This window comes from Carcharodon carcharias, chromosome 5 (genome assembly GCF_017639515.1).
Source record: "Carcharodon carcharias isolate sCarCar2 chromosome 5, sCarCar2.pri, whole genome shotgun sequence".
Lineage (NCBI taxonomy): Eukaryota > Metazoa > Chordata > Chondrichthyes > Lamniformes > Lamnidae > Carcharodon > Carcharodon carcharias.
The window spans coordinates 191228406-191253181 of NC_054471.1; the positions used below are offsets into that span (position 1 = coordinate 191228406).

Sequence of the window (24776 nt, forward strand, 5' to 3'; positions counted from 1 at the left end):
ATTTCCAGATCTTTGCCCACACACTTAAGCTATCTATGTCACTTTGGAGACTCCTTATTTCCTCTTCACAATTTTTTTTCCTACCTACCTTTGTGTCATCAGCAGATTGAGTAAACATTCCTTTGGTCCCTTCATCCAAGTCATTTATATAAATTGTAAAAATTTCAGGCCCCAGCACTGAAATTATTTATGCTTACTCTCTGGGGAGAATTTTCCCCCATCTGGTGTGCGGTTCGGGAAAGGGCACAGGGGTAGCCGGACGCGTAGCCGATCGCTGCCCGCTATTGACTGCGTGCCGCCATTTTGCATGGGCAGGACGATTAAGGCCTGCATGACAGGCACCCAGAAGCGCTGAGCACTCCTTGTGTGGGTGGGGGGGGGAGGAGGGAGAGTCCAGGCCTGAGCTCCTTTGTGCATGCGAAAATGCGCAGAAATCTCCCTGAGGCACAGAATTGCCTCAGGGGGATTCATTTCGTAATAAAGCTTTGCAAAAAAGAATTTAAAAAATTATTCAGACATGTCCCCTCATGTGACAGTGTCGCATGAGCTGGGACATGTCAATGAACTTTATTAAAAATCTTTGTTACATTTATAAACCCTTCATGAAACCTCACCCGCCCGTGGATGAGGTTCCATGAAAAATGCAAAAGCCGCCTGGGCTCTTCGCCTGCCCCCCGCCAACCTTAAGGTTGGATGGGTAGCCCTGTTAATTATTACAATTTAAATGGCCTTACTAGGCCTTTGACAGTTCAGTGGGTGCACAGCCAACTCCACTGCATGCCTGCCAAACTGAGGATCAGAATGATGCGTGGTGATGCTGGGTTGCATTCCCTATGTCATTGCGCATCATTTTACGCATCATTTTTGCATAATTAATTTATTAATTAGCTTTGTAGGGATTTTATTTTCAAATTTGGTGCAGATTTCCTACCAAGCAATCAGGTCACAGCTTTCCTGTGGTGTCACTTTTTCAGTTTTGGCTTCAGTTACTCTGTGCCCCGAGGTCACTGCTCTGGTGCTCCTACCTCCGAGTCTGCTCCCTGGAGACAAAGAGGACATGACTGCTAGACTGGGTCTGCAACAGGTGGTGAGGGAGCCAACAAGAGGGAAAAACATACTTGACCTCATCCTCACCAAGCTGTCTGCCACAGATACATTTGCCCATGACAATATCGGAAGTGAACTCCACAGTCATTGTGGAGACGAAGTCCCGCCTTCACATTGAGGATACCCTCCATCGTGTTGTGTGGCACTAGCACCGTGCTAAATGGGATAGATTTCGAACAGATCTAGCAATTCAAGACTGGGCATCCATGAGGCGCTGTGAGACATCAGCAGCAGCAGAATTGCACTTGAACACAATCTGTAACCTCATGGCCTGGCATATTCCCCACTCTACCATTACCATCAAGCCAGGGGATCAACCCTGGTTCAATGAAGAGTGCAGGAGGGCATGCCAGGAGCAGCACCAGGCACATCTAAAAATGAGGTGTCAACCTGGTGAAGCTATAATACAGGACTACTTGTGTGCCAAACAGCATAAGCAGCAAGTAAATAGACAGGGATAAGCAATCCCACAACCAACGACTCTGATCTAAGCTCTGCAGTCCTGCCACATCTCGTCATGAATGGTGATGGACAATTAACAGCTCACTGGAGGAGGTGGCTGCACAACTATCCCCATCCTCAATGATGGAGGAGCCCAGCACATCAGTGCAAAAGACAAGGCTGAAACATTTGCAATATCTTCAGCCAGAAGTGCCGAGTGGATGATCCATCTCGGCCTCCTCCGGATGTCCCCAGCAAAGCAGGTGCCAGTCTTCAGCCAATTTGATTCACTTCATGTGATATCAAGAAACGGTTGAAGGCACTGAATACTGCAAAAACTATGGGCGTTGACAATATTCCGGCAATAGTACTGAAGACTTGTTCTCCAGAACTTGTCATGCCCCTAGCTAAGCTTCTCCAGTACAGCTACAACACTGGCATTTACCTGGCAATATGGAAAATTGCCCAGCTATGTCATGTCCACAAAATGCAGGACAAATCCAACCTGACCAATTACCACCCCATCAGTCTACTCTTGATCATCAGTAAAGTAATTGAAGGGGTCATCAACAGTGCTATCTAGCAGCACTTGCTTAGCATAAACCTGCTCACTGATGCCCAGTTTGAGTTCCGCCAGGGCCACTCAGCTCCTGACCTCATTACAGCCTTGGTTCAAGCATGGACAAAAGAGCTGAACTCCTGAGGTGAGGTGAGAGTGGCATAAAGGCACCATTTGAGTGTGGTATCAAGGAACACTAGCAAAACTGGAGTCAATGGGTATCAGGGGGAAAATTCTCCACTGGTTGGAGCCATACCTAACACAAAGGAAGATGGTTGTGGTTGTTGGAGGTCAGTCATCACAGCTCCAGGACATAACTGCAGGAGTTCCTCATGGTAATGTCCTCAGCCCCACCATCTTCATCTGCCTCATCAATTACCTTCCTTCCATTATATGGTCAGAAGTGGGGATGTTCGCCAATGATTGCACAATGTTCAGCACATGTGACTCTTTCATAGAACTCCAATAAATTGGTTAAACATGATTTCCCTTTAACAAAATCATGTTGACTCTTCCTGACTGCCTTGAATTTTTCTATGTGGCCTGCTATGACATCTTTAATAATAGCTTCGAACATATTCACTATGACAGACATTAGGCTAACTGGCCTGTAGTTTCCTGATTTCTGTCTCCCTCCCTTTTTGAATCAAGGAGTTACATTTGCTATTTTTCAATCTAATAGAAGCTTCCCTGAATCTAGGGTATTTTGGAAAATTAAAACCAGTACAGCAACAATCTCACTAGCTGCTTCTTTCAAGACCTTAGGGTGAAGTCCATCTGGACCTGAAGATCTGTCAGCCGGCAGCCCCAATAATTTGCTCAGTACAGTGGCGATTGTAATTTTTCTGAGTTCCTCCCTCCCTTCCATTTCCTGATTTACAGCTATTTCCGGGATGTTACTTGTGCCTTCTATAGTAAAGACTGAAACCATATATTTGTTTCATTTATCCGCCATCTCCCTACTTTCCATTATCAATTCCCCAGATGCACTCTCTATAGGACCAATATTCACTTTAACTCTTTTCTTATTTAAATACCTATAGAAACTCTTACTGTATTTATATTACTAGCTATTACTAGCAAGCTTTCTCTCGTACTTTAATATTTCCCTCCTTATTAATCTTTTTGTCATTCTTTGCTGTTCTTTATATTCTTTCTGATCTCCTGACCTGCCACCTGCCTTTGCATAGTGATATGCTTTTTCTTTAAGTTTGATATTGTCTTTAACTTTTTTAGTTAGCCACAGATGGTGGCCCCTCCCCTTGGGATTTTTCTTTCTCATTGGATTGTATATATCCTGCGTATTTTGAAATATGCCTTTAAATGTCTGTCACTAAAAAATCTGCCAGAAGGTAAGTTTAAATGTCTAATGTGAACGTTAGTGAATGGGTGTTGGATGAATGTTAGACCATAAGACCATAAGACATAGGAACAGAAATTAGGCTATTCGGCCCATCGAGTCTGCTCCGCCATTCAATCACGGCTGATAAGTTTCTCAACCCCATTCTCCTGCCTTCTCCTCGTAACCTTTGATCCCCTTACCAATCAAGAACCTATCGATCTTGGTCTTAAATGCATTCAATGACCTGGCCTTCACAGCCTTCTGTGACAATGAATTCCATAGATTCACCACTCTCTGGCTAAAGAAGTTTCTCCTCATCTCTGTTCTAAAAGGTCTCTCCTACTAATGGAAACATCTTCCCCACGTCCACCCTATCCAGGCCTTTCAGTATTCTGTAAGTTTCAATCAGATCCCCCCTCATCTCGGTGAGTGCATAAATGAGTGAATGGGTAGGATGGTAGAGATGGGTGATGTAAGTGATAAGTGGGTAGATGGGTGAGGTACATGGGTATGTGGGTAAGGTGTTAGGTGGGCTAGGTGGTAGGTGGGTAGGGTAGTAGGGTAGCAGGTCATAAGGTGGTAGTTTCATAGTTAGGTCTGGTGGAAGGGTGGCAGTTGAAGAGGTGGTAGGGTGATAGTTGGGTGAGTGGCAGATGGGTAGGGTAGGTGAGAGGGGTCGGTGGGTGAGTGGGCAGGTGGGTCAGGCGTAGTTAGGTCGGGTTGGGAGGGGTTGTCAGGTTGGGGGTGATAGGTCAGGTCAGGAGGGAGATCAGGGGGTCAGAGGGAATTGGGTGGTGAGGGCTGATCACGTTGGATCAAGGAGTGTTGGGGAGCAGGAGGGAGTTGAGTGGTGGGGGCTAATCAGGTCAGATTTGGGGAGTTGGGTGATTGGGGTTGTTAGGTGGTGGAGGCTAGTCAGGTCAGGTCGTGGGGAGGGGGTTGCTGTGGGGTGTTGGGTGGACAGGAAGGAGTTGGGTGGTGAGGGCTGATCACGTTGGGTCAAGGAGTGTTGGGGAGCAGGAGGGAGTTGTTTGGTGGGGGCTAGTCAGTTCAGTTTTGGGGGGAGAATTGAGAGCTCAGTGGGGCAGCTGTGAGGGCCAGTTGTATAGTTACCCAGGAGTTAGACTAGGGTTATTGGGTCTAACATTTCCTGGGTAATTATCCAGATAAGAAAGTTGGAACTCTCCAAAGCTATTGATGCCAACACAGAGTCGGAGACTTTTTGGGGGATCAGAGGGAGCAAGAGAACTGTCCGTCTGAAGTTCAGATTTCCAGGGCGATTCCCACAGAGTCAGTGTATCGGGATTTCCATGGGATGCTGCGCATATTTTGGGGGTACCTTGGTTTGCAATGGTTTGGAGACCCAAAATTGAGGCCGTTGATTTCTGTGCTGAATGGGCAATTAATACATAAATGCAGAAACCTAGTGATAAGTCTGAGACTGCTTTTTTTTTTGCGATGCTAGCAACAAATCAGCAGAAATCAAACAAGCTGTGCTGATTTTCAATTCATGGGAAATCTCCTCCTTCCTACAAAATTACTGACTAACTTATCATAGTTGTTGGCTGTCCCTCGATTTGAGGATGATGTCTACTCAGCATCGTGAGTTCCTGCCATAGGCCTTCATGTGACTGAACAGGCTTATTTTCGATCACAGACCTTTGGGCACATGGGATAGGATATCCCACATGCTTAATGGGATCCTGGAATGCAGGATTTGCTTCCTTTTCTATCCTTCCTGGCCACCACTCCACCTCATCATTAAGACATTGTGATTCAAAGCGTGGTGCAGCTTGATGGACAAATGGTTGCATTTTGAATGATTGGTAGCTGCTATACTGTCAAAGAGCTTCAGAGTGTCTTTGAAGCATTTTCGTTGACCTCCCCAGAACATTTGGCCATTGGTGAGTTGAGAAAACAGGACCTGGCAGGGAGACACTTTTCATTTATCTGGACACAGTGTCCAGTCCATCAAAGCTGATTTTGCAGGAGTTTTACCAGAATGCTTTGAGCTGACTTCAAGAAGGACACTAGCATTTGTTCAATGGGCTTCTCATTGAATTTGAGGAGGCAGTGGAGGCATTGTAAATGGAACCCCTTGAGCGCGCTTAAGTGCCACTGATGCACAGTCCAGATCTCACAGCAGTGAGATGTGGTGACGACAACTGCTCTGTATATTAGGACATTTGTTGACTTGCAGAGGTCTTTGTTGTCAAACACTCGCTGACGTAGTTTGTAGAAAACTGAGTTGGGGCAGCTGATCCAGCGTTGGAGCCCCTTGTCGATGTTGGCTTTTTGGGTGCCTGCCAAGGTATGGGACGTGCTCAACATATCCTAGAGTCTCTCCTTCAACATATATAGGAAGTGGAATATTTGACCAGATGTGGGTTGTTATATGGGGCGGAATATTGTGCTCATTGGGTGAGCATGCGCCAAATCAGAAGGAGCGTAAAAAGGCGCGCAATGACCTTGGGTGAGCATCCTGACATCATCGCGCACTTGCATGATATTTCGATCGATGGGCACGTGCAGGATTCGGCAGCGCACCCACCAACAATTAAGTGGCCTATTAAGGCCCTTAGTGAACAAATTGATTGAAATTTTTTGCAGCCCATCCAACCGTTCAGTTTGCAGGACAGTGAAAAGGCCAAGCAGCCTTTGCAGCTTTGGCGAAACCTCATCCACGGGCGGGATGTAGTTTCGTCCGGTGATTAAAAAAATTTAAAAGTTATCGCACTCATTTCTAACATGTCCCTGCTCATGTGACAGACTCACATGAGGGGACATGTTTTTTTAATATTTTTAAATTCTTTATTGTTTATTTGGAAAATCTTCATCTCCCTGAGGCGTCTCTGTGCCCGAGGGAGCTTTTACTGCGCGCACCTATGCGCATGCGTGAACTTCTGCACTCGCCCTCCTCCCCCTCCCCTGCACACAGGCAGCGCTGAGCGCTGAAGCACATGTTTCACACAGGCTGACCATTAATTGGCCAGCCAGTGTGAAATCGCGTTTGGGGTCCCATCGCGAGCGGTGGTCTGTTTCACAGCTGCTCCCGCTGAGCCTGCCCGATGACTGGGAAATCCTGGCCATGAATTTTGTTATGGCAACAATCAAAGACCTGCCCGGTTTCTTGTATGCGGAATTGAAGAGAACACAAGTGGTTTGCAAATCTGGTGCAGAGCGGACAACGACACTGAATAACCCACAAACTGTAGAACATGTATGTTTATGGTGGCCAGTGTAGTTTTGGAATGCAGACACTGAGGTTAAAGAGTTTTCCATCTAGATGACATTCAATACTCATACCAGAAAGCAGTTGATGTTTGATGAGGTGAATAGCCACTGTCAGGTAGATTATAAATAGTATGGAGGCTATCACACAGCCTTGCCTGAACCCAGTCCAGATTTTGAAGGCATCTACTTTGGAACTCCCACTCAAGACAGTGGTCATCGTATCAGCATGAAGCAATTGCAGGATTGTGGTGTAGCTTCTTGGGCATCCAAATCTTTGGAGCACAATTAACAGACACTCGTGATATACTGGGTCAAATGCTTTGGTCAGGTTGATGAATGCAATGAAGGGTTCCTGGCGTTGTTCTCATCATTTTTCTTGGATTTGTCTGGCAACAAAGATCATGAAGGAGGTTCCGCTGGAAGGTCTAAAGTCACACTGTGTCTCTGGGAGGATTTCCGCAGCTGCAGGAAGTAGGTGGTTCAGGGGAATGCATGTCAGGGTGTTCCCTGCAATGGTCAAGAAGGAAAAAGAACTCAAGCATGATTCATCTCCTTCCCTGAAGATAGTTACAATTGTTGAATTCCTGAATTCAGGGGGAGTTCTTCTTTCCCCCAAATCCATAGGCTGATATCCATAGCATGGAACCTTGATGTAGGCAAAAGCCCCCAGCTTTGAAGACCTCAGCTGGAATTCCATCAGGGCTGTAGGCTTTGTTGTTATATCATCCGCTTGATTGCTTGTTGCATCTCCCATTGACGGTGGTTCACTAATCGATTCTACCACAGGATACTGGGGGAGTGCCTGGAGAATATCAGTTGCCATTGTGGATTCATGGTTGAGGAGTTGTTGAAAATGTTCTTTCTAGTGTTGAATTTCCAGTGACATCTTTAACAAGAGAAACACCACCTTGTGAGCGAAGGAGGTTTTGTCTTTTTTATTATTCATTAGCAGGATGTGGGCTTCGCTGGCTAGGCCAATAGTTATTGCCCGTCCCTAACTGCCCTTGAGAAGTTGGTGGTCGGCTGCCTTCTTGAACAACTGCAGTCCATGTGGTGTAGTACACCTACAGTGCTGTTAGGAAGGGAGCTCCAGGATTTTGACCCACAGACAGTGAAGGAACGGCGATATATTTCCACGTCAGACAGGCCTTGGTCTTTAGACCTGGTGGCTTCAAAAAAGCTTTGCAAGTCATGATGGTCAGCATACTGTTGGCTGTCTCAAGCTTTCTCTTTCTAGCAAATGTCTTTTATCTTCCGGATTTGTCTTTGGGGTCAGCCTTGAGGCTCCCTTGTCTTCTTCTTGACATATGACCTTGGGTTGTTCTGCCAGGCAATGAAAGCTGCTAGTTTTTGTTCCAGGAGATCACATATTTCAGCATTGTTTTCATCAAACCAGTCCTGGTGACAATGATACTTGAACTCAATGGTCTGGGCATAGGGGTCTAGTACAGCTGACTTTACTTGATCCCATGTTCTGGAATTGAGTTGGATGTGTGAAGATTTTCCAGAATGGTTGTGAGCTGCACTTGGAATTCCTCCCTTCGGTTGAGCTGTTTTAGGGCTGGACATTGATCGTCTTCCTCTTGGACTTCTGGACCTTACAATGTCTTGACACTTTACGTGGATGTTCATCACTAATTGAACAAGTCAGTGATCCATCCAGCAAATATCAGTCCCATGCATGGATCGAATGATACAGACATCACTTTGATGATTGACCTGAACAATGCTATAATCCAGCAGATGCTAACACTTTGATCTAAGATGCCTCCGTGTAGTTTTGTGTTTGTCCTTCTGGTGAAAAAGGGCTTTTGTTAATAATGAGGCCAGACAGGACGATGCCATTTGCAATGACTTTCCCACCCTGTTTTCCTAATGGTTCTGCTCCAGACATCGGAGTCACAGCCAATCCTGGTATTAAAGTCCCCAGGAAAGATGGTGCTTTCTTCTAGATGGCAGTGAGGACTTCATCAAGGTCAGAATAGAACTTTGCCTTAACATCTTCATTGGAGTCAAGGTTCGGGGCATAAGCACTGATGATGATAGCATATTGGTTACAGTTGAACTATAGGTGAAGCGCCATGGGCAATTTATACATTAGGAACAGCATAATCCATTTAGACACCATTACTTTTATAGCAAGTTTTGCCCAAGGTTAATTCAAAATACAGATAGCTAGATTTTCCACCTAGTAAGGATATGAGTTGATTCTTGGATGAGTCTCCCTGGTAGGAATAATGTCCGCCAGGTAAAACCATTTTCCTACTGTTAATGAGCTACAGAGGAAATACCAAGCGAATTATGGACTCATGCCAAAATCTTATTTTGAACTTGAAAATGGGTCCTTTAAAGATCACTTTTCCAAGCATTCTTGTTTTTTTTCCTCACAAGTACACAAGAAACAGGAGCAGGAGTAGGTCATCCGGCCTATCCATGAATGCTTCCTGGATTCTCACCAATCATCAATTACATCCCTGTGTTCTACATGAGTTAACAGATGTGCTGACAATATACCGAGATAACATAATTGACTGCGATACCTGGGTCAAGACCTAACTAGGAACCGCTCAGTTCATTATGTTTTTGGCTGTAGATTTTGAATATAGAACGGCACTCTCTCTGAAGAACCATAATACACTAGGAATGACTGTTGGCATTAATAGTGCACAGTGCATATGAAATAGCACTGTCCAATATTTTCTGAAATCTTTGATGCACTTAAAAGGAATGAAGTAGCCATTAGCAGGCCATTCAAATACATTCAATGCTCTTCTGCTGAAACTGTGAACAGGCCTCATAAGAATTATCCAGTCAGACTCCTGCTGGCATGCCCTTTAATAGAAAATTATGGTTTTTTTTGTCACATTTGGTGATTCATTGAAGGTCCAACATTGAAGGGCTATGGGGAGAATGTAAGGGACTGGAATTAATTTTCGTTTACTCGAACAAAGACCAAACGCAAGCAAAATGGACCAAATGCCTTCTTCTGTGCTGTACTTCCATTGTTCTAAAATATTAGACAATTTTTAAGAAGGAACTCAGGTTTTTCATTTATATTTAAATTGCACCTGGCTTTGTCGTGGTCCCTGTAGCTGAATTCCAAAGTTTTTTTTATGGCAGCCAAGTGTCCTAATGATATTCCCTAGGACCAAACAGACAACTGAGAAAACAAACTGTAATTCTGAGTCTATTTTTTGAATGTATAAAATTGCTCTCACTACTTTAGCTGTCTATTTGAAAACCTTGACCATAATAGCAGTTGAAGAATTAGCAGATTTGTATGGTATTCCTCTGTCTGCCATTTCAATGAAACTATTAATTATGTGTGTGTCAGCTGTGGTTCAGTTGGTAGTACTCTTGTCTCTGAGTTATACTGAGTTCCCATTCAAGTGCTCCAGGGCTTGAGAACAAAAATCAAGGCTAACACTCCCGCGCAGTACTGAGGGAGGGCTGAACTCTCAGATGAGGTGTCTTTTGGATGAGACGTTAAACCAAGGCCCCATCTGCCTGCCCATGCCCCAGATATTAAAGATCCCTTGGCACTATTTCAAAGAAGAGGAGGGGAGTTATCCCAATGTCCTGGCCAATATTCATTTCTCAACCAACATCACAGAAACAGATTATCCGGCCATTATGACATTGCTGTTTCTGGGGGTGTGCTGTGCAGATATTGGGTTCTGTGTTTCATGCATTGCAACACTGACTACACTTCAAAAGTATTTCATTGAAGTGCTTTGAGACATCCACTGATCATGAAAAACACCATATAAATCCAAGTCTTTCTTTTTTTTTAATCTGTTTACTTACCAATATAGTGAATGGAGAAGTGTGACAAGCCTCACCTGCTAGAATCACTGGCAGAAATCATTAATCTCTACTAAAGTTTTGCTGAATGTCAGTTCCAAGGAATTCCCTGTGATGGTTACAAATCCTTTTAAGAATTGGCAGTGGTGCACCAGTTATTATATTATTTGGGATGAGTATTCCAAGCTAATCTCAGTCATTAAATTCAGCTGGAATCAAAATAACCAAACAATTGAATTTATACCGAGAATATGTAACTTCCACATTATTCCACTGCCAAGAAAATAAGAGTACAGCACCTTGAAAAGCACATGCCAATATTAACTGCCTACTTTCAGAGATGTTTATTAAAATGGAGTCCCATTTAGTATTTTTTTCTAATTCTGATTACATTTGTCTGTCCCATCATTTCTCTAACAGATTCCAGGATGCAATATTTCAGAAATTAGTTTACTAACGTTTCATCAATGAAATAATTTTCTCATGGCTTCTTCAAATCAATATCTTCTTTCCCTTCCTCGCACTCAAAGTCATAACCTGCCTTTATGAATTAAAACTAATGCTAGAATTTTCAAATTAATACTAAGGAGGTAACCATTCATCAGTCACACTTGCGCAAAACATAAACTAGGACTCAGGAACCCTGAGTTTTGTCAGACTCACTGAGAATAAGCAAGCAAAATTTGTTTATAATGCATAGAATTCATTTGTTAAACCAACAAGGCCTAATTAAGAGTCACTTTGGGTGGTTTAAATAGATTAATGTTCATTCTAAATTGTAGCTATAAATATAATTGAATTTAGTTTGTAAAATGTCATTTAATTATGTTCTAATTTTCTTTCTTAACTGACTTTTTTTTTATGAAATTTCAAGGGCTCGCGTTTTATACAAGAGTGCTAGAAAACTGCGAAGATGAAGCACAGTTTGATGAGGTAGGATTACTTTACGTTTCTCATAAATTATTCAAACCGCATTAAAGTTAGAAAAAAAACACATGTTCTGGTTGACATCGGATTCAATATACACTCGGTTCAATTCCTCACACTGTGTATACATGAATTTCAAATAATTTTATCCAAAGGTCATCTGTATTTAGCATATTTTTTATTAGGATAAGTTATAACACTGCAGCCACTTAAATAATGCCGGACCCCTTTCTTTATTATGAAAAGCTTGTTAAAGTGTTTCTGAACAACTCTTTGCTAAATAGAGTTGAAATAACTGCTGGAGTTTGTTTAATTATGGAGGCTTGGAAAGGTTTCATAGTAGTGGCTGTTGGTAATTATACCTAATGAGAGATTTGTTGGGCTCTGTTATGTATTGTGTCACAATAATTGAGGTTAAACAATCACAGATTACATAGAAAGGCCATATTTATTTCTGGAAGGAGAGCTTACTTATGCTCAAGGTTTTGTTTTATTGGCAGCTATCAAACAGAAATAAATTTATATTCAACTTGAAATATCTAAATTTATCACTTATAATCGACCATTGATATAATAAAGTTTGATTATTTTTAAAAGGTTAACCATTCATAGATATCATATTACCCCATAAATATGGTGTTGATCTTAACTGGTGGCTGCACATATATTTGATTGTTTGTGTAGGAAGAACAATGACTGATGCCATAGCATTGCAAGCTTATGCCATTTCATATATCTATGGAACATACATATATAGAATGGAACTTTGTGTCATGCGGATAACAAGGAGACCAAGATAATTGAATTTGTTTTGCATAAAAGTGAGGAGATATGAAATTACTTATTTTGTTCCACATCGTTCTGCAATTGCCCCAAGTAAAAGTGTTTGCTTCATGATTCAGGAGCAAAGAACATCTTCTCGTCAAATTCAAGAAGGCTGCAATCGAACTCTTTGGTGAAGGGTCTGGCAACAAAAATGAGAGAACGTAGGTAGCCTGATTAATGTTGTTGCAAAGGCACTTCCTGTTAATGGATTAGAGTGGAATTACTCATGGATACCTGCACCCTAGATTGCTCAATTCTCTCACAGTTATAGGAGGTGAGCAAGCATTTTTAACAAAAGAGCAAGTGACTGGCGTAAAATCTGTTCAACAGTAGCAAGAACCAGTTATGTTAAAAACTATTACACTATCAATAGGAGCATGCAAACCTGCTGCATCTCAGAGAGATAATGCAAAGTCAAGACTCAATAAAATGTCGAAGGAAAGTAGCATTATAACGTCGTTATTTGAATTAATTTGCAAAGACATATTTGCATTATATTTTTGTTCACAAATTGTTAAGGACTGTCCAGTACCCATATATGCAGAGTGAGAAATTATTGTAATAGCTGTCATATTTCTAAACTAACCTGACATTCAGAATATTCAGTCTCAGAATTTCAGTTTTCATTATACTTGGGACCAGAGGGCACATTTTTATTGTCTTGTGTAGCATTTTATTTGTGTTTTAGTGAAGATACATGTCTCTTCCAATAGATGCACACAACCCTACAAAATTTGTATAAGTACAAATTGGGTTGACTATTGTTGTCCCTGACTTGGCAGCAATCATGCAGGATGGGTCAGATACCCCTCACAGAGCCCAACTGACTTTCATTGCACTGAAATGAATGAAAGGATGCGTCAAATGCCTCTGCTACTTTCCCAGTTCCAATTTTTAAATGAAGCCCCAAGGGTGTTACATCCATGTGCAATTTTCTATGGTTTGCATCAGGTTGACAATAAGTGACAAACCTGCCCACATCAAATATATGTTCAAATTGCGAGAGATTGTTGTAGGGCTGCGGCAGTGCAGGTAATGACACCTATAAGAATATTTATTGCTATATTCTGAGGGCATTTCTCCAGACTTGTTTTGAACTGTCGGTCAATGAGGAAGCCCCACCTCGGAGAGCTGTCGGCCAATCAATTGGATGACAGCTGTCTTGTCCCAGCAGTGTCACTGGGACTGGTACCCACTGCTAAGACTGCACCAGCCCCTGAGGAAGATGTTTCATGATGGAGCTTAGGCTGTGAGTTGAGCCCAGGGTCTCGCTGAGGCCAGGCTGGTAGGCCCCAGCAAAGGGTACGAGGAAGTTGGGGGGCAGGAGTGACAGATCAAGGAGGGGGAACGCAGGGGAGGGGAAGTCCTCCCCTTGGGTGGAGGTGTTTGCCAACCAGGAGGCACACCCCCACCTCAGCCTGTCCACCAGGCTGACAGCTTTTGCCAGACCAGCTTGGAGACCTGGTGTAAACCAGCCCCTGTGCATGGGTTAAATCCCAGCCACTCCAATTGGCTCACAGGCATGCGGGCCACCTGCTGCCTTCCCCGCCACAGGTAAAGTACCTGTGGGAGTGGGCAGATATGAGCATGGCACCGCTGGCATGGCACCTAATTTTACCTGCCATGACACCCTGCGTCCGAGGGGAGCATAAAATTCCAGCCAATGAGCCTGCAGCCCTCTAATGGAATGGCAAGTTGGCATTTTGATTTTTCAGCTGGCAGTCTTGGCAACCACAGTAGCCCGAGCCCGCGTTTGCACAAACTGCACCTCCTGGGGTTCTGGAGCGCGACCCATTACAAATCCATGAGCCAAGCAAGCATCGTCAAATACTGCGATCAGAGTCTTTACGTTATTCCACTTGCTTTCTAGCATCTGCTTCAAAGCAGTAAAGGCAAGAGCTTCAGAATGAGCTGTCAGCCTGCATCTAGGGCTGATTCATCCCTGGGAGGCCAAGGAATGGTGGAACATTTAAAACCTCTGGTTAGTCAGAGAGTCCGTGCTAGGCAGCTACACAATCCTCTGACTCTCGCTCTCTCTCTTCTTATGTAGTCCCTTAGGATCAAGGATGATTAGCTTCCACTCCTAGTCGATGGGTTCTGAGATGGCTGATGTGTGATCTCAAGGCTCTGGCACATGCAAGACAGGGGGTGCTTGAAGGATTGGGTAGGTGGGGTGCTTGACGTCTATCTGACGCCTAGACACACAGGTTTCTGATGAAAACTCTTGGAGTGGAATCATCCCAGATATGCACGGTAGTGGGTGGGAAAACCAATATTTACCTGCTGGCTGCAATGGCGGCTTTTAACGCCATATTGGTCCAGTCCTGCCGCATTAATTATGTATTCCCGGGAAACTCGCTGTTTTAATGGCGGGGGGGCGGGGGGGGCTCTCATTCTCCCGCTACAGCATCACCTTGCTGCTTTCTCACGCCAGGCACCATATTTAAAGTGCATCCACACACACCTCTCAGTGCTTGCAGCCCAGAGCTGCGGCACAGAAGAAATGGGCCCAAAAGGCAAGAAAACGGCCACCCCCTGGTTTAATGTCGCATTCCTCGAGCATCGTTTGGACACAATGGAGGCTCGCAATGATGTCCTCTACCCCAGCTCTGGCTGCAGGATGGGCAGTAACCTCACTAATCCAGCACCCAGCATGGAAGACAGTGGCAGCAGTGGGCAGCGCCAATGCCCTGCAAGAGAGGACAACCACCCAGTGCCAAAAAAGGATGAAATATGTCTTCCATTCCGCCAGGGTAAGTCACTCTTCCCATCACTCTCAACTCACACACTCACAAACCCATCACACACCCACAGGGCCTTCGTTCACTGCATGTCCAAGGGACATCACCATTCACTCTCTCACACACACCTTCATTGTCCTCATCCTGTCCCTGGGATCACTCACCACCGACATATGCCAGGGATGCTTATCATCTGGCCTGGCAGGCATCCTGCTTACACTCTCTCCATCTCTATTCATGCAGGACAAGCTGGTACACAACAAGAGGGAGAGATCGTAGACCAGTAGTGGAATGCCTGAAACCAAGGTCCTCACAGACTTTGAAACTAAAGCCATCTAGCTGATTGGCGAGGACCAGGACCAGTCCTGTGCTGACAGTGAGCTTGGTGCTGCTCTACCAAGTGAGGATCCAGCAGTGCAACATCCATCAGACAACCATGCTGTGAGTGATATGTCCTGTTTCACAGGCCACTGCCAGGCACTAATTATCTCTCCCTCCTTTCACAGGCACATCTGGGAAACAGCAAATGGAGTCCATGACCCAGGGCCTCAACTCAAACCCCAAAGAAACCTCTGAAGAGGAACTTGAAGGTACCCTCATTGAAGACCCATCACAGGGCTCATCCACACCCTCCACCAGTGCAGAGACACACACCCTCGGTGGGACCTAGCTTTACAGTAGCCTTGGGATCACAATCTGGTGCGCACTTCCTGATCCACAGCAGGCAGAGGCAGGGACTTCCCAGGTGTCTGGTGCTTGGAGGACTGCTGGAGACCAGAACGCTGCTGAGTCTGAGTCAGATGAGGAGCCTCTGGACCCGGTCATGTCTCAGTTGCTGGAGCTGCAAAGGCAAGTTCAGGAACATCAGGAAGGGATGTCTGCTGCACCCCTCAGATTGCAAGGGATGATGGAGGTTTCCGTCCACCTTCAGGCTGATGTGATAGCGCTGGCATGCCAATGCGCTGAGGTGAACACTGGCAGGGTGCCAGCTGCCATCGAGACCTCAGTCCAGGATGTCTCTCCTGCGCTGCGGCACAGGATGAACTCCATCACTAATGCCATAGTTGGCCTCAGTGCCAGTGTGAGAGGGATATGGGGCAGCTTGATCTCACTCCAGCTACCAAGGAGTCAGCCAGGGGCCCTCAGGCACCTGTAGAGAGGAGGATCAGCAGGTGCACACCCTGGGGCCATGCATCCAGGTGACTCCATGAGTATCTGGACCATACGATTCCCCTCTTCCTGTGACACCCGCAGCTCCAGCTCCACAGGCCAAGGAGGGTGCCACTGACACACAGCAGGACTCCGAAAGCAGGCCGGGGCTCTCCAGGTCTCAGCCCTCCAGCGGACACCCACCTAAGTCATCACAGACAGGACGTAGCAGTCAGCAGGCTGGATGTCCAGGAAGCAACAAGACAAGAGCACCAACGCAGGGTTAGGAAGGTTAAGAAGATGTAATTACACAGCCTGGGCATGGGTGTTAATCACTTGTACCTCCTGTTCACTATTGTAAAGAAACTCCCAAGAATGTCTCCCTGCCTATGGCTCCTTGTTCTGATGAGCAGTGTTCGTGTCACTAAGATGTGAAACCTTTCTGCACAAGATAAAGGCAGGTGTCTCAGCCCAGGGCCTCTTCCCTGTGCTCTGTGCGGCCTTCAGACCAAAGTGATAGTCGGGTCTCACATTCCCTGCACACATTATTGATGCCCGCACCTCGATGGTGCTTGTCTTTGCTGCCACAGTGTTGTGGGCAGGCATTACAGAGTTCTCTCATTCTCTCTGTGAGCTCTCAACACCTTTAAGGAGGGGGCTGGCCCCCATCTCTTCAGCATCTGTGACCACTGAAGTTGTGCTCCTGAAGGGATCAAGTGCATTTAAAGTTTCATGGCTGCGTCTCCACGATATGACCCTGATCACAAAGCGCAAGTGAGCTGCCCTCAGCCAGAGATCAGACATTCACAGAGGCCATGCGAAGATTTATGGAGTGTCCTCACTGCATGTCGTCATCATCCTCCTAGAGTCATCTAGACAGTGCGAGGGCCTCATTCCCTCATCATCACCTTCGAGGACCTCCTCACCCTCATCCCCTTCGATGTCCTCCTCATCGAAGGAAACCTCCAGCTCCTCCATCTCCTTCTCAGCCAGCTCCTCTCCCCATTGCAGCAAAAGGTTGTAAAGGGTGCAGCAGATGATGATGATGATGTGTGACATCCACTGTGGACTATATTGCAGGGCTCCACCAGACCGGTCCAGGCACTGGAACCTCATCTTCAACATCCCGATGGTTTGCTCCACCAGGTTGCGTGTTGCTGCATGAGCCTCGTTAACCCTTCGCTCTGCTGCAGTCTGAGGCCGCTGCATGGGTGTCATCAGCCACGTCCTCTGTGGGTAGCCCTTGTCCCCGAGGAGCCATCCCTGCAGCCTCTGTGGACCCTGGAAGATGCCAGGGATCTGTGGCCGCTTCCCTCCCCCCGATCCCACACTTGCTTGTGCACTACCAGCAACCGCAGTGCAGCTCTTGCCCCAACCTCAGAAAAATCACCTCAACCACAGGGCAGACCTTGCCCCCATACCCCCCACCGCAAGTCACCCCAACCGGAGTGCAGCCCTTGCCTCCCCCCAGCTCGCCTCAACCTTGAAGTCCGGCAGGTGACCCTGGTGAGCACTGCACAACATTACTGTGCACTCACCTCTGAGTTCCCCTCAAAGTGCAGCCTGCCGAGTGCACACCTTATATATGCTATTGTGAAACAAGCCGATGCGCTTGGACAATCCAGCCTGGGGGTATGATTCCGGCAGCCCGGGCTTATAATGAGATGCAGATGTATTACAACAAGGTTCCCAATTTCCAAGGGCAGAAAACACGACCAGCCATTGATGGACAAAGCGGACGAATGCAAACTGGTTCCATGACGTGATGAAACCGATTTCTGGCCTTCTCGCTATACTGTCCGCTCACGCGTCCAAACCCACCTGATGCCAGCGGGCCCAAAATATTCTGCCCTTGGTGTTTGCTGCCTTCCCAGGTGAGATTTCTCCATTTTGGTTAGTCACTAGCCAGGGGCTCCCATGAGTCAGCAGGGATGTTTGATCTCTTCAGGGATGCTTTGAGGACATCTCTAAAGTGTTTCTGCTCTCCTCCTGGGAGTCTCCTTCTGCTGCCGAGTTTCTAGAACACTTGCTTCCAAGAGTCCAGTGACAGACATATGAACTCCTGCCCAGTGGAGCTAGTTTTGAGTGATTAGCGCCTCAATGCTGGGCACGTTGGCTTCCTGATTAACAAAGTTGTTAGGGAGCATGATAGTGCAGGCTGGGTCTTTCAACTGCAGTTTCTCTCATACGGATTTAATGCCCACAGTGTTCTATTAAAGATATAATCTCCAGTGATCTTCAGTGTGAAGTGCACCACAAATTTCTACCATTTGCTGATGGTAGAATAGTCTGTTTTGTGGAAAATATGTCCACTTTTGAAGAAACTGTATTATGTTGTGATCATATTTCCTGCAAGACAAACATTTGAAAAATGTTAACTACTGAGATTCCTACATTGTCTTGGAACAAATCCACAAAACTCAGCTCTGTAGTGCTCTGGGTGCTGGGGAGGAATAAAATGGTGGTTGGTTCCATTCCCAACAACTTCTGGTGTGGCACATACTGATCTACACACTGTGAAGGACAACAGGGCAGGTATTTAGTATATGCACTGAAACATACAAAGTGGGCAGATCATGACATCAGTCAGCGTCTAACAAGGGTCTGGTGTCTGGCCTGTCATTTTGGACCAGGCCAGTCCTGTTAATGGCCCCTTTCACACATGCAAAACTGAACGTACATTCAGCTGTGCAAAGGACCTCTGTGCTCTTGGAGGAGTTGACCAAGGTTTGGTAAGTCAGGAGGGAGTAATGCTGGAGCTTTGGTTAGGAATTGTGTGCTTTAGAAAGGCCTCGAAAGGCACCAGCTGCTTCTGCCATGGGGCCCTAGTAGCAGTTTGTCTTAGGCTGTCGCATCAGAGGGAGATGAAGCAGAGGCGGCAAAGAAGACAGTCGGTTTGCACAGGGAGGAGGCAGAGGGCTTTCTGCAGGAGGGCTTGCCCACCCAGGATTCTCAGGGCACACATCTCCTACCCATGCCTCAGCAGCAGTGTTTCACCATCTGTGCCATCTCCTCGTGCCCCCATCTCCATCTTCAGAGCAAGGCAAGGATGGCACTGCCAGCCGCCCTCAATTTCTTGCCGGTAGATTCTTCCAAGTTGCAGAGGGCAGCATCGTCAATGAATCACAGTTCACTATCCACCCCTGCGTCTGGGAGGTCACAGAGGCCCGGTACACCAGGAGAGAGGCTTTCATTGTTTTCTCTCTAAGCAGAGAGAAGCAGGAGGAGTGGGCACATGGTTTTGCCAGGATGGCAGTCTCCCCCATGGTGCCTGGGAGCCATTGAGTGCACGCACCTGGCTCATTGAGGAGATGGACCAGAATTACAATGGGCATCATGGAGAGAGAGGACAGAAGGTTTGTGCTCCGCAAAGTCACTGCCATCCCCCAACGTCTTGCCAATCCTGTAATGTGCTGGAGCACAGATTTTGGGACTGCTGTGAGAGCTTGCATGATGGCAGCAGTCTGAGCCTACATGGCTCCAGACAGGGACCTCATGACAGTCCAAGCTTCCACTGCTGCTCTCAGACACTGTGCGGCTTCTCCTGCAGTGGAAGTTGTCACCAAATAATGCATCATTGCAACATCAATGTATTCTTATGGAGTTGGCCACCACTTCCACACTGCAGAGGGTGGGATCCAAGCACTGCACCTTGCCCTTTGTTAGATTGGAGCCAGACTCCCCCAATGTTCCTTGACAATGACAACAGGCCTTTTGGCAGGCCTGCCAATGCATCAAACATTTCAGTGTGCATGCCCATCAGCCTTTTCCTGTACACTGCCCCATCAAACTTGTCATCTGAGCCCATTCTGCAGCAGAACTCACCTACAATTTTGTCCTCCTGGTAACTGACACACAAGCTATACTTTCGGCTGGCCCTCCTGCGGCCAGTCATGTCTGATGACTCATCACATGCACATCCTGCATCTTTATACCCTATAAGGTACACATAATGCCAGTCTCCGAGTTTGTGGCTGCGAGTGTCATACCAGGTGACAGTGCTTCTTCCTCAGGGGGTCTGTTCTTCCCCTAGCCCTTCATCCTCAGGTATTACTGACTGGCCAAGCAGCAGGTCTTGGGTTTCTGACAGGAGAGATGCCTAAGGAGAGGGTCGGGGTGACGAAGTGCCAGGTGTGCGGATAGAAATGAAGAGATGCATGGTTAAGCCATCTGCAACTTGTGCCCATTCCAGATTGTGGGACGAAGTTGAAGTGGAATTTGGGAAGTTGCATAAGGCAGGGGGGGTCATAACATCATCCTGGATGGCTTCAGCAATTCTGGTCACCATGGCCTCAGTGATGCATGCACCAATAATGCCAAAAAATGTCTCCTCCTAGGGCATGAGAACATGCAGCCGTGTGCATTGTTGCTCCCTCATGCTATCTGTCACTTTGTCCTGAGAGAGAGAGGGCAGACTGTGGGGACATGCTTTGAAATGTGCTTGGGTGTTGAGCCAGTCATAACTGAATGACTGGAATTATGTGGATTATCAGAGTGTGGGGCTTGCAGCAGTGGGATGTGTGTGAGGGTGAATTAGAGCATATGAATGTTAGGTAGGAACCCTGCTGGCTAGAGATTGGTGATGAGCGAATGATGGGGGGTGTGGTGCACTGAGCAGTGTGTGAAGCTATTGATGCAGTTGATGGGACATGGTATTTGAAAATACTAACCTTTACCACTCACGTGAGGTCATTGAACTTTTTTTGACATTGTGTCTAGGACCTTGGAGACAAACTCCTGGCATTGACCTCCATGGCTACCTGTTCCAAATGCTTTTATAATGTATGTCAAGACAGCCTCCTCTCTCCTCTTTTCCACCTCCTGCACTGAGGCTCCCAGTGCTGCATCTGAGAATTGAGAGGCCTCCCTCTGGCCTGCTGCTCTGTTACTCCAGTTTTGTTCTGCTCAGAATGTCTTTCCCGGCCATTTCCAGCACCTTTACTAAGCAGGTCAGTCAGCCTATGTGGAGAGGACCGATAAGTTATTTTTTTTCAGTCTTCAGCACTTCATCATAACCGGGAATAAATATTGATAGCATTTTATAAGCAAAGAGGTGGAGGAAGGGAAAAAGACCCCTACCAAAAAGAGGAAGTAAAATGAAAACGCCTTAAGTGGAAAGCAATGGAGATTATTAGATAGCAGTTGTTATATTAAAATTAAAGAATAGGAAGCAGAACGAGAAATTAAAGATATTTAAGGGAATCCAAGGTGATTGTAGGGGAGGGTGAAGTTTAAGGAGGTGGAACCAGATTCAGAACCAGCTTTCAAAAGGGAATTGGATGAATACTTGAAGGAGAAAAAAAAATGCAGGGATGGGGTAAAGAGCTTGGGAATGTGACTAATTAGATGGCTTTTGGGATGAAACCTATACTTGCCTTGCTGAGTCCGGAGGTCAGAAACTCCGATTCCTGACTAACCTCAGGCTTTTCATGCATGTGCCGGCCAGAAACTGGCCACACGTGTGCAGTTCGGTTATTTTACATTCTTCAAAGACTGACCCTGAGAACTGGTCCCATGCGCCTGTGCAGAAGAAGGAAGGGAGAATGGTATGGAAGGAGAGGTCAGATCACAGAATCACAGAATCACACAATGGTAACGGCACAAAAGGAGGCCATTCGGCCCATCGTGTCTGCACTGGCTCTCCAAATGAGCATTATGGCCTAGTGCCATTGTCCTGCCTTTTTCCCCGTAACCCTTCCCCCACTAGTGGAAACATCTTTTCAACATCTACCCTGTCAAGCCGTCTCAGAATCTTGTGTGTTTCAATAAGATCACCCCTCATTCTTCTAAACTCTAATGAATAAAGGCCTAACCCGTTTAGCTGTTCTTGATAAGTCAACCCCTTCATCACAGGAATCAGCTTAATGAATCTCTTTTGAACTGCCTCCGGTGCCACTATATCCTTTCTTAAATATGGGGACCAAAACTATACACAATACTCCAGGTGTGACCTCACCAACACCCTGTACAAGGCTTCCCTATTTTTAAATTCCAACCCCCTCGCGATACAGGCCGAAATTCCATTTGCCTTCTTAATTACTTGCTGCACCTGCATGCTAACTTTTTGTGTTTCATGCTCAAGAAAACTCTGTGCTGCACTTTTTTGGAATCTTTCTCCATTTAAATAATAATCTGCTTTTGAATTTTCCTACCAAAGTGCATGATCTCACACTTCCGTACATTAAACTCCATCTGCCAAGTTTTTGCCCACTCACTCAACCTGTCTATATCCCCTTGTAGATTCCTTATGCCCTCATCACAACGTGCCCTCCCACCTTTTTTTGTATCATCAGCAAATTTGGATACATTACACTCTGCCCCTCCTCCAAGTCATAGCTTGCTGGAACAGCTTCTCCCTATCTACTTTGTCCAGCCCCCTCATAATTTTGAACATCTCTATCAAATCTCCTCTTAGCCTTCTTCTCTCCAAAGAGAACAGTCCCAACCTCTCCAATCTTTCTTCATAATTGAAGTTTCTCATCCCTGGAACAATTCTTGTAAACCTCTTCTGCACTCGCTCCAATGTGTTCACATTCTTCCTATAATGTGGTGCACAGAACAGTACACAATATTCCAGCTGAGGCCTAATGAGTGCCTTAATATAAATTCAGCATAAGCTCCCTGCTCTTGTACTCTATGCCCCTATTAATAAAGCCCAGGATATTGTATGCTTTATTAACTGCTCTCTCCACCTGTCCTGCCATCTTCAATGATTTATGCATATATACATCCAGATCTTCCTGCTCCTGCACCCCTTTCAAAATTTCACCCCTTATTTTATATTGTCTGTCCATGTTCTTCCTACCAAAATGCACCACCTCACACTTCTCCGCATTGAACTTTATCTGCCATCTATCTGCTTACTCCACCAATTTGTCAATGTACTTTTGAAGCCCCACACTGTCCTCCTCACAGTTTACAACACCCTCAAGCTTCATATCATCTGCAAACTTTGAAATTGTCCCCTGCACGCCAAGATCTAGATTATTAATGAATATCAGGAAAAGAAAGGGTCCCAATACTGACCCCTGGGGAACCCCACTACAAATCATCCTCCAGACCAAAAGATATCCATTGACCATTACTCTCTGCTTCCTATTTTTCAGCCAATTTGTATCTACGTTGATACTGTCCCTTTTATTCCATGAGCAATAACTTTCCTCACAAGTCTGTTGTGTGGCAGTGTGTCAAATGCCTTTTGAAAGTCCATGTGCACCACATCAACAGCATTACCCTCATTGACCTTTTCTGTTACCTCTTCAAAAAACTCCAGCAGATTAGTTAAACACAATTTCCCCTTTAGAAATCCATGCTGGCTCTTCCTTATCAACCCATATTTTTCCATGTGTTTGCTAATTTTATCCTGAATAAATGTTTCTGGAATCCTGCTCACCACTGAAGTTGAACTGACTGGTGTGTAATTGCTGTGCTTATCCTTACAAGCTTTTTTGAACAAGGGTGTAATGTTTGCAATTCTCCAGTTCTCTGGCATCTCCCTTGAGTCTAGCAAAGATGGTCAGTGCCCCTGCAATTTCTACTCTCACTTCTTTCAATATCCTTGGATGCATCTCATCCGGTCTCGGTCATTTGTCAATTTTAAGTACTGACAATCTATTCAATACTTCCTCCTTATCAATTTTGATCCCTTCTAGTGACAGAGTTTCCTTGTCTGTCACCAAGGCCTGGGTAGCATCTACCTCCTTGGTAAAGACGGATGCAAAGTGTTCATTTAATATCTCAGCCATGGTCCCTTTGTCCATGTTTAAATTCCTTTTTAGGTCCCTAATTGACCCTACTCCTCCTTTTATAACCCTTTTACTACTTGTATGCCTATAGAAGACTTTGGGATTCCCCTTTATGTTGGCTGCCAGTCTTTTCTCATAATCCCTCTTTGCCTCTCTAATATGCTTTCTCACCTCCCGTCAGAACCTTCTGTATCCCTCTTGATTCTCAATTGTATTTTCTACCTGACACCTGTCATAAGTACACTTTTTCTTTCTCATCTTAATTTCTATATCCTTTTTCATCCAGGGAGCTCTAGATTTGTTTGCCCTACCTTTCCCTTTCGATGGAATATACCTTGACTGTACCCGAACCAATTTTTTTTGAAGGTAGCCCATTGTTCGGCCACAGTTTTCCCTGCCAATCTTTCGTTCAAGTCCATCTGGCTCAGCTCCATTCTTGCCCCATCAAAGTCAGCTCTCATCCATCTAATTATTCTTACTCTGGATTGCCTATCATCCTTTCCTATCATCATCCTAAAACGTACAATACAATGATCACTGTCTCCTAAATGCTCCCCCACTGACAGTTGATCTACTTGGTCACCCTCATTTCCAAGAACCAGGTCCAACAGTGCTTCTTTCTTTTGTTAGATTGGACACATGCTCCTGTAAAAAAATCTCCTGAACACAAACTAGGAACGTTTTCCCCTCTCCGCCCTTCACACTATCACTGTCCCTGTCTACATTCAGGTAATTGAAGTCCCCCATTATAACTACTCTATAATGCTTGCATCTCTCTGTAATTTGCCTGCAGATTTGTTCTTCTACATCCGTCTCACTAGTTGGCAGTCTGTAGACTACACTGTGCAATGTAATTGCATCCTTTTTGTTGCTTAGCTTGAGCCAAATTGATTCTTTCCTTG

The 24776-nt window shown here is 45.5% G+C and overlaps 1 protein-coding gene across 2 annotated transcripts in view; it reads left to right on the forward strand.

Moving 5' to 3' along the window:
- The window catches only part of otofa (otoferlin a), a 480240-nt gene that overhangs the window by 30578 nt on the left and 424886 nt on the right, over positions 1-24776 (forward strand). For both annotated transcript variants that reach the window (XM_041188008.1, XM_041188007.1), the window contains exon 2: positions 11362-11420. In XM_041188008.1, coding sequence (XP_041043942.1) covers positions 11362-11420 — 59 coding nt within the window. The remainder of the gene's footprint in view (positions 1-11361; positions 11421-24776) is intronic.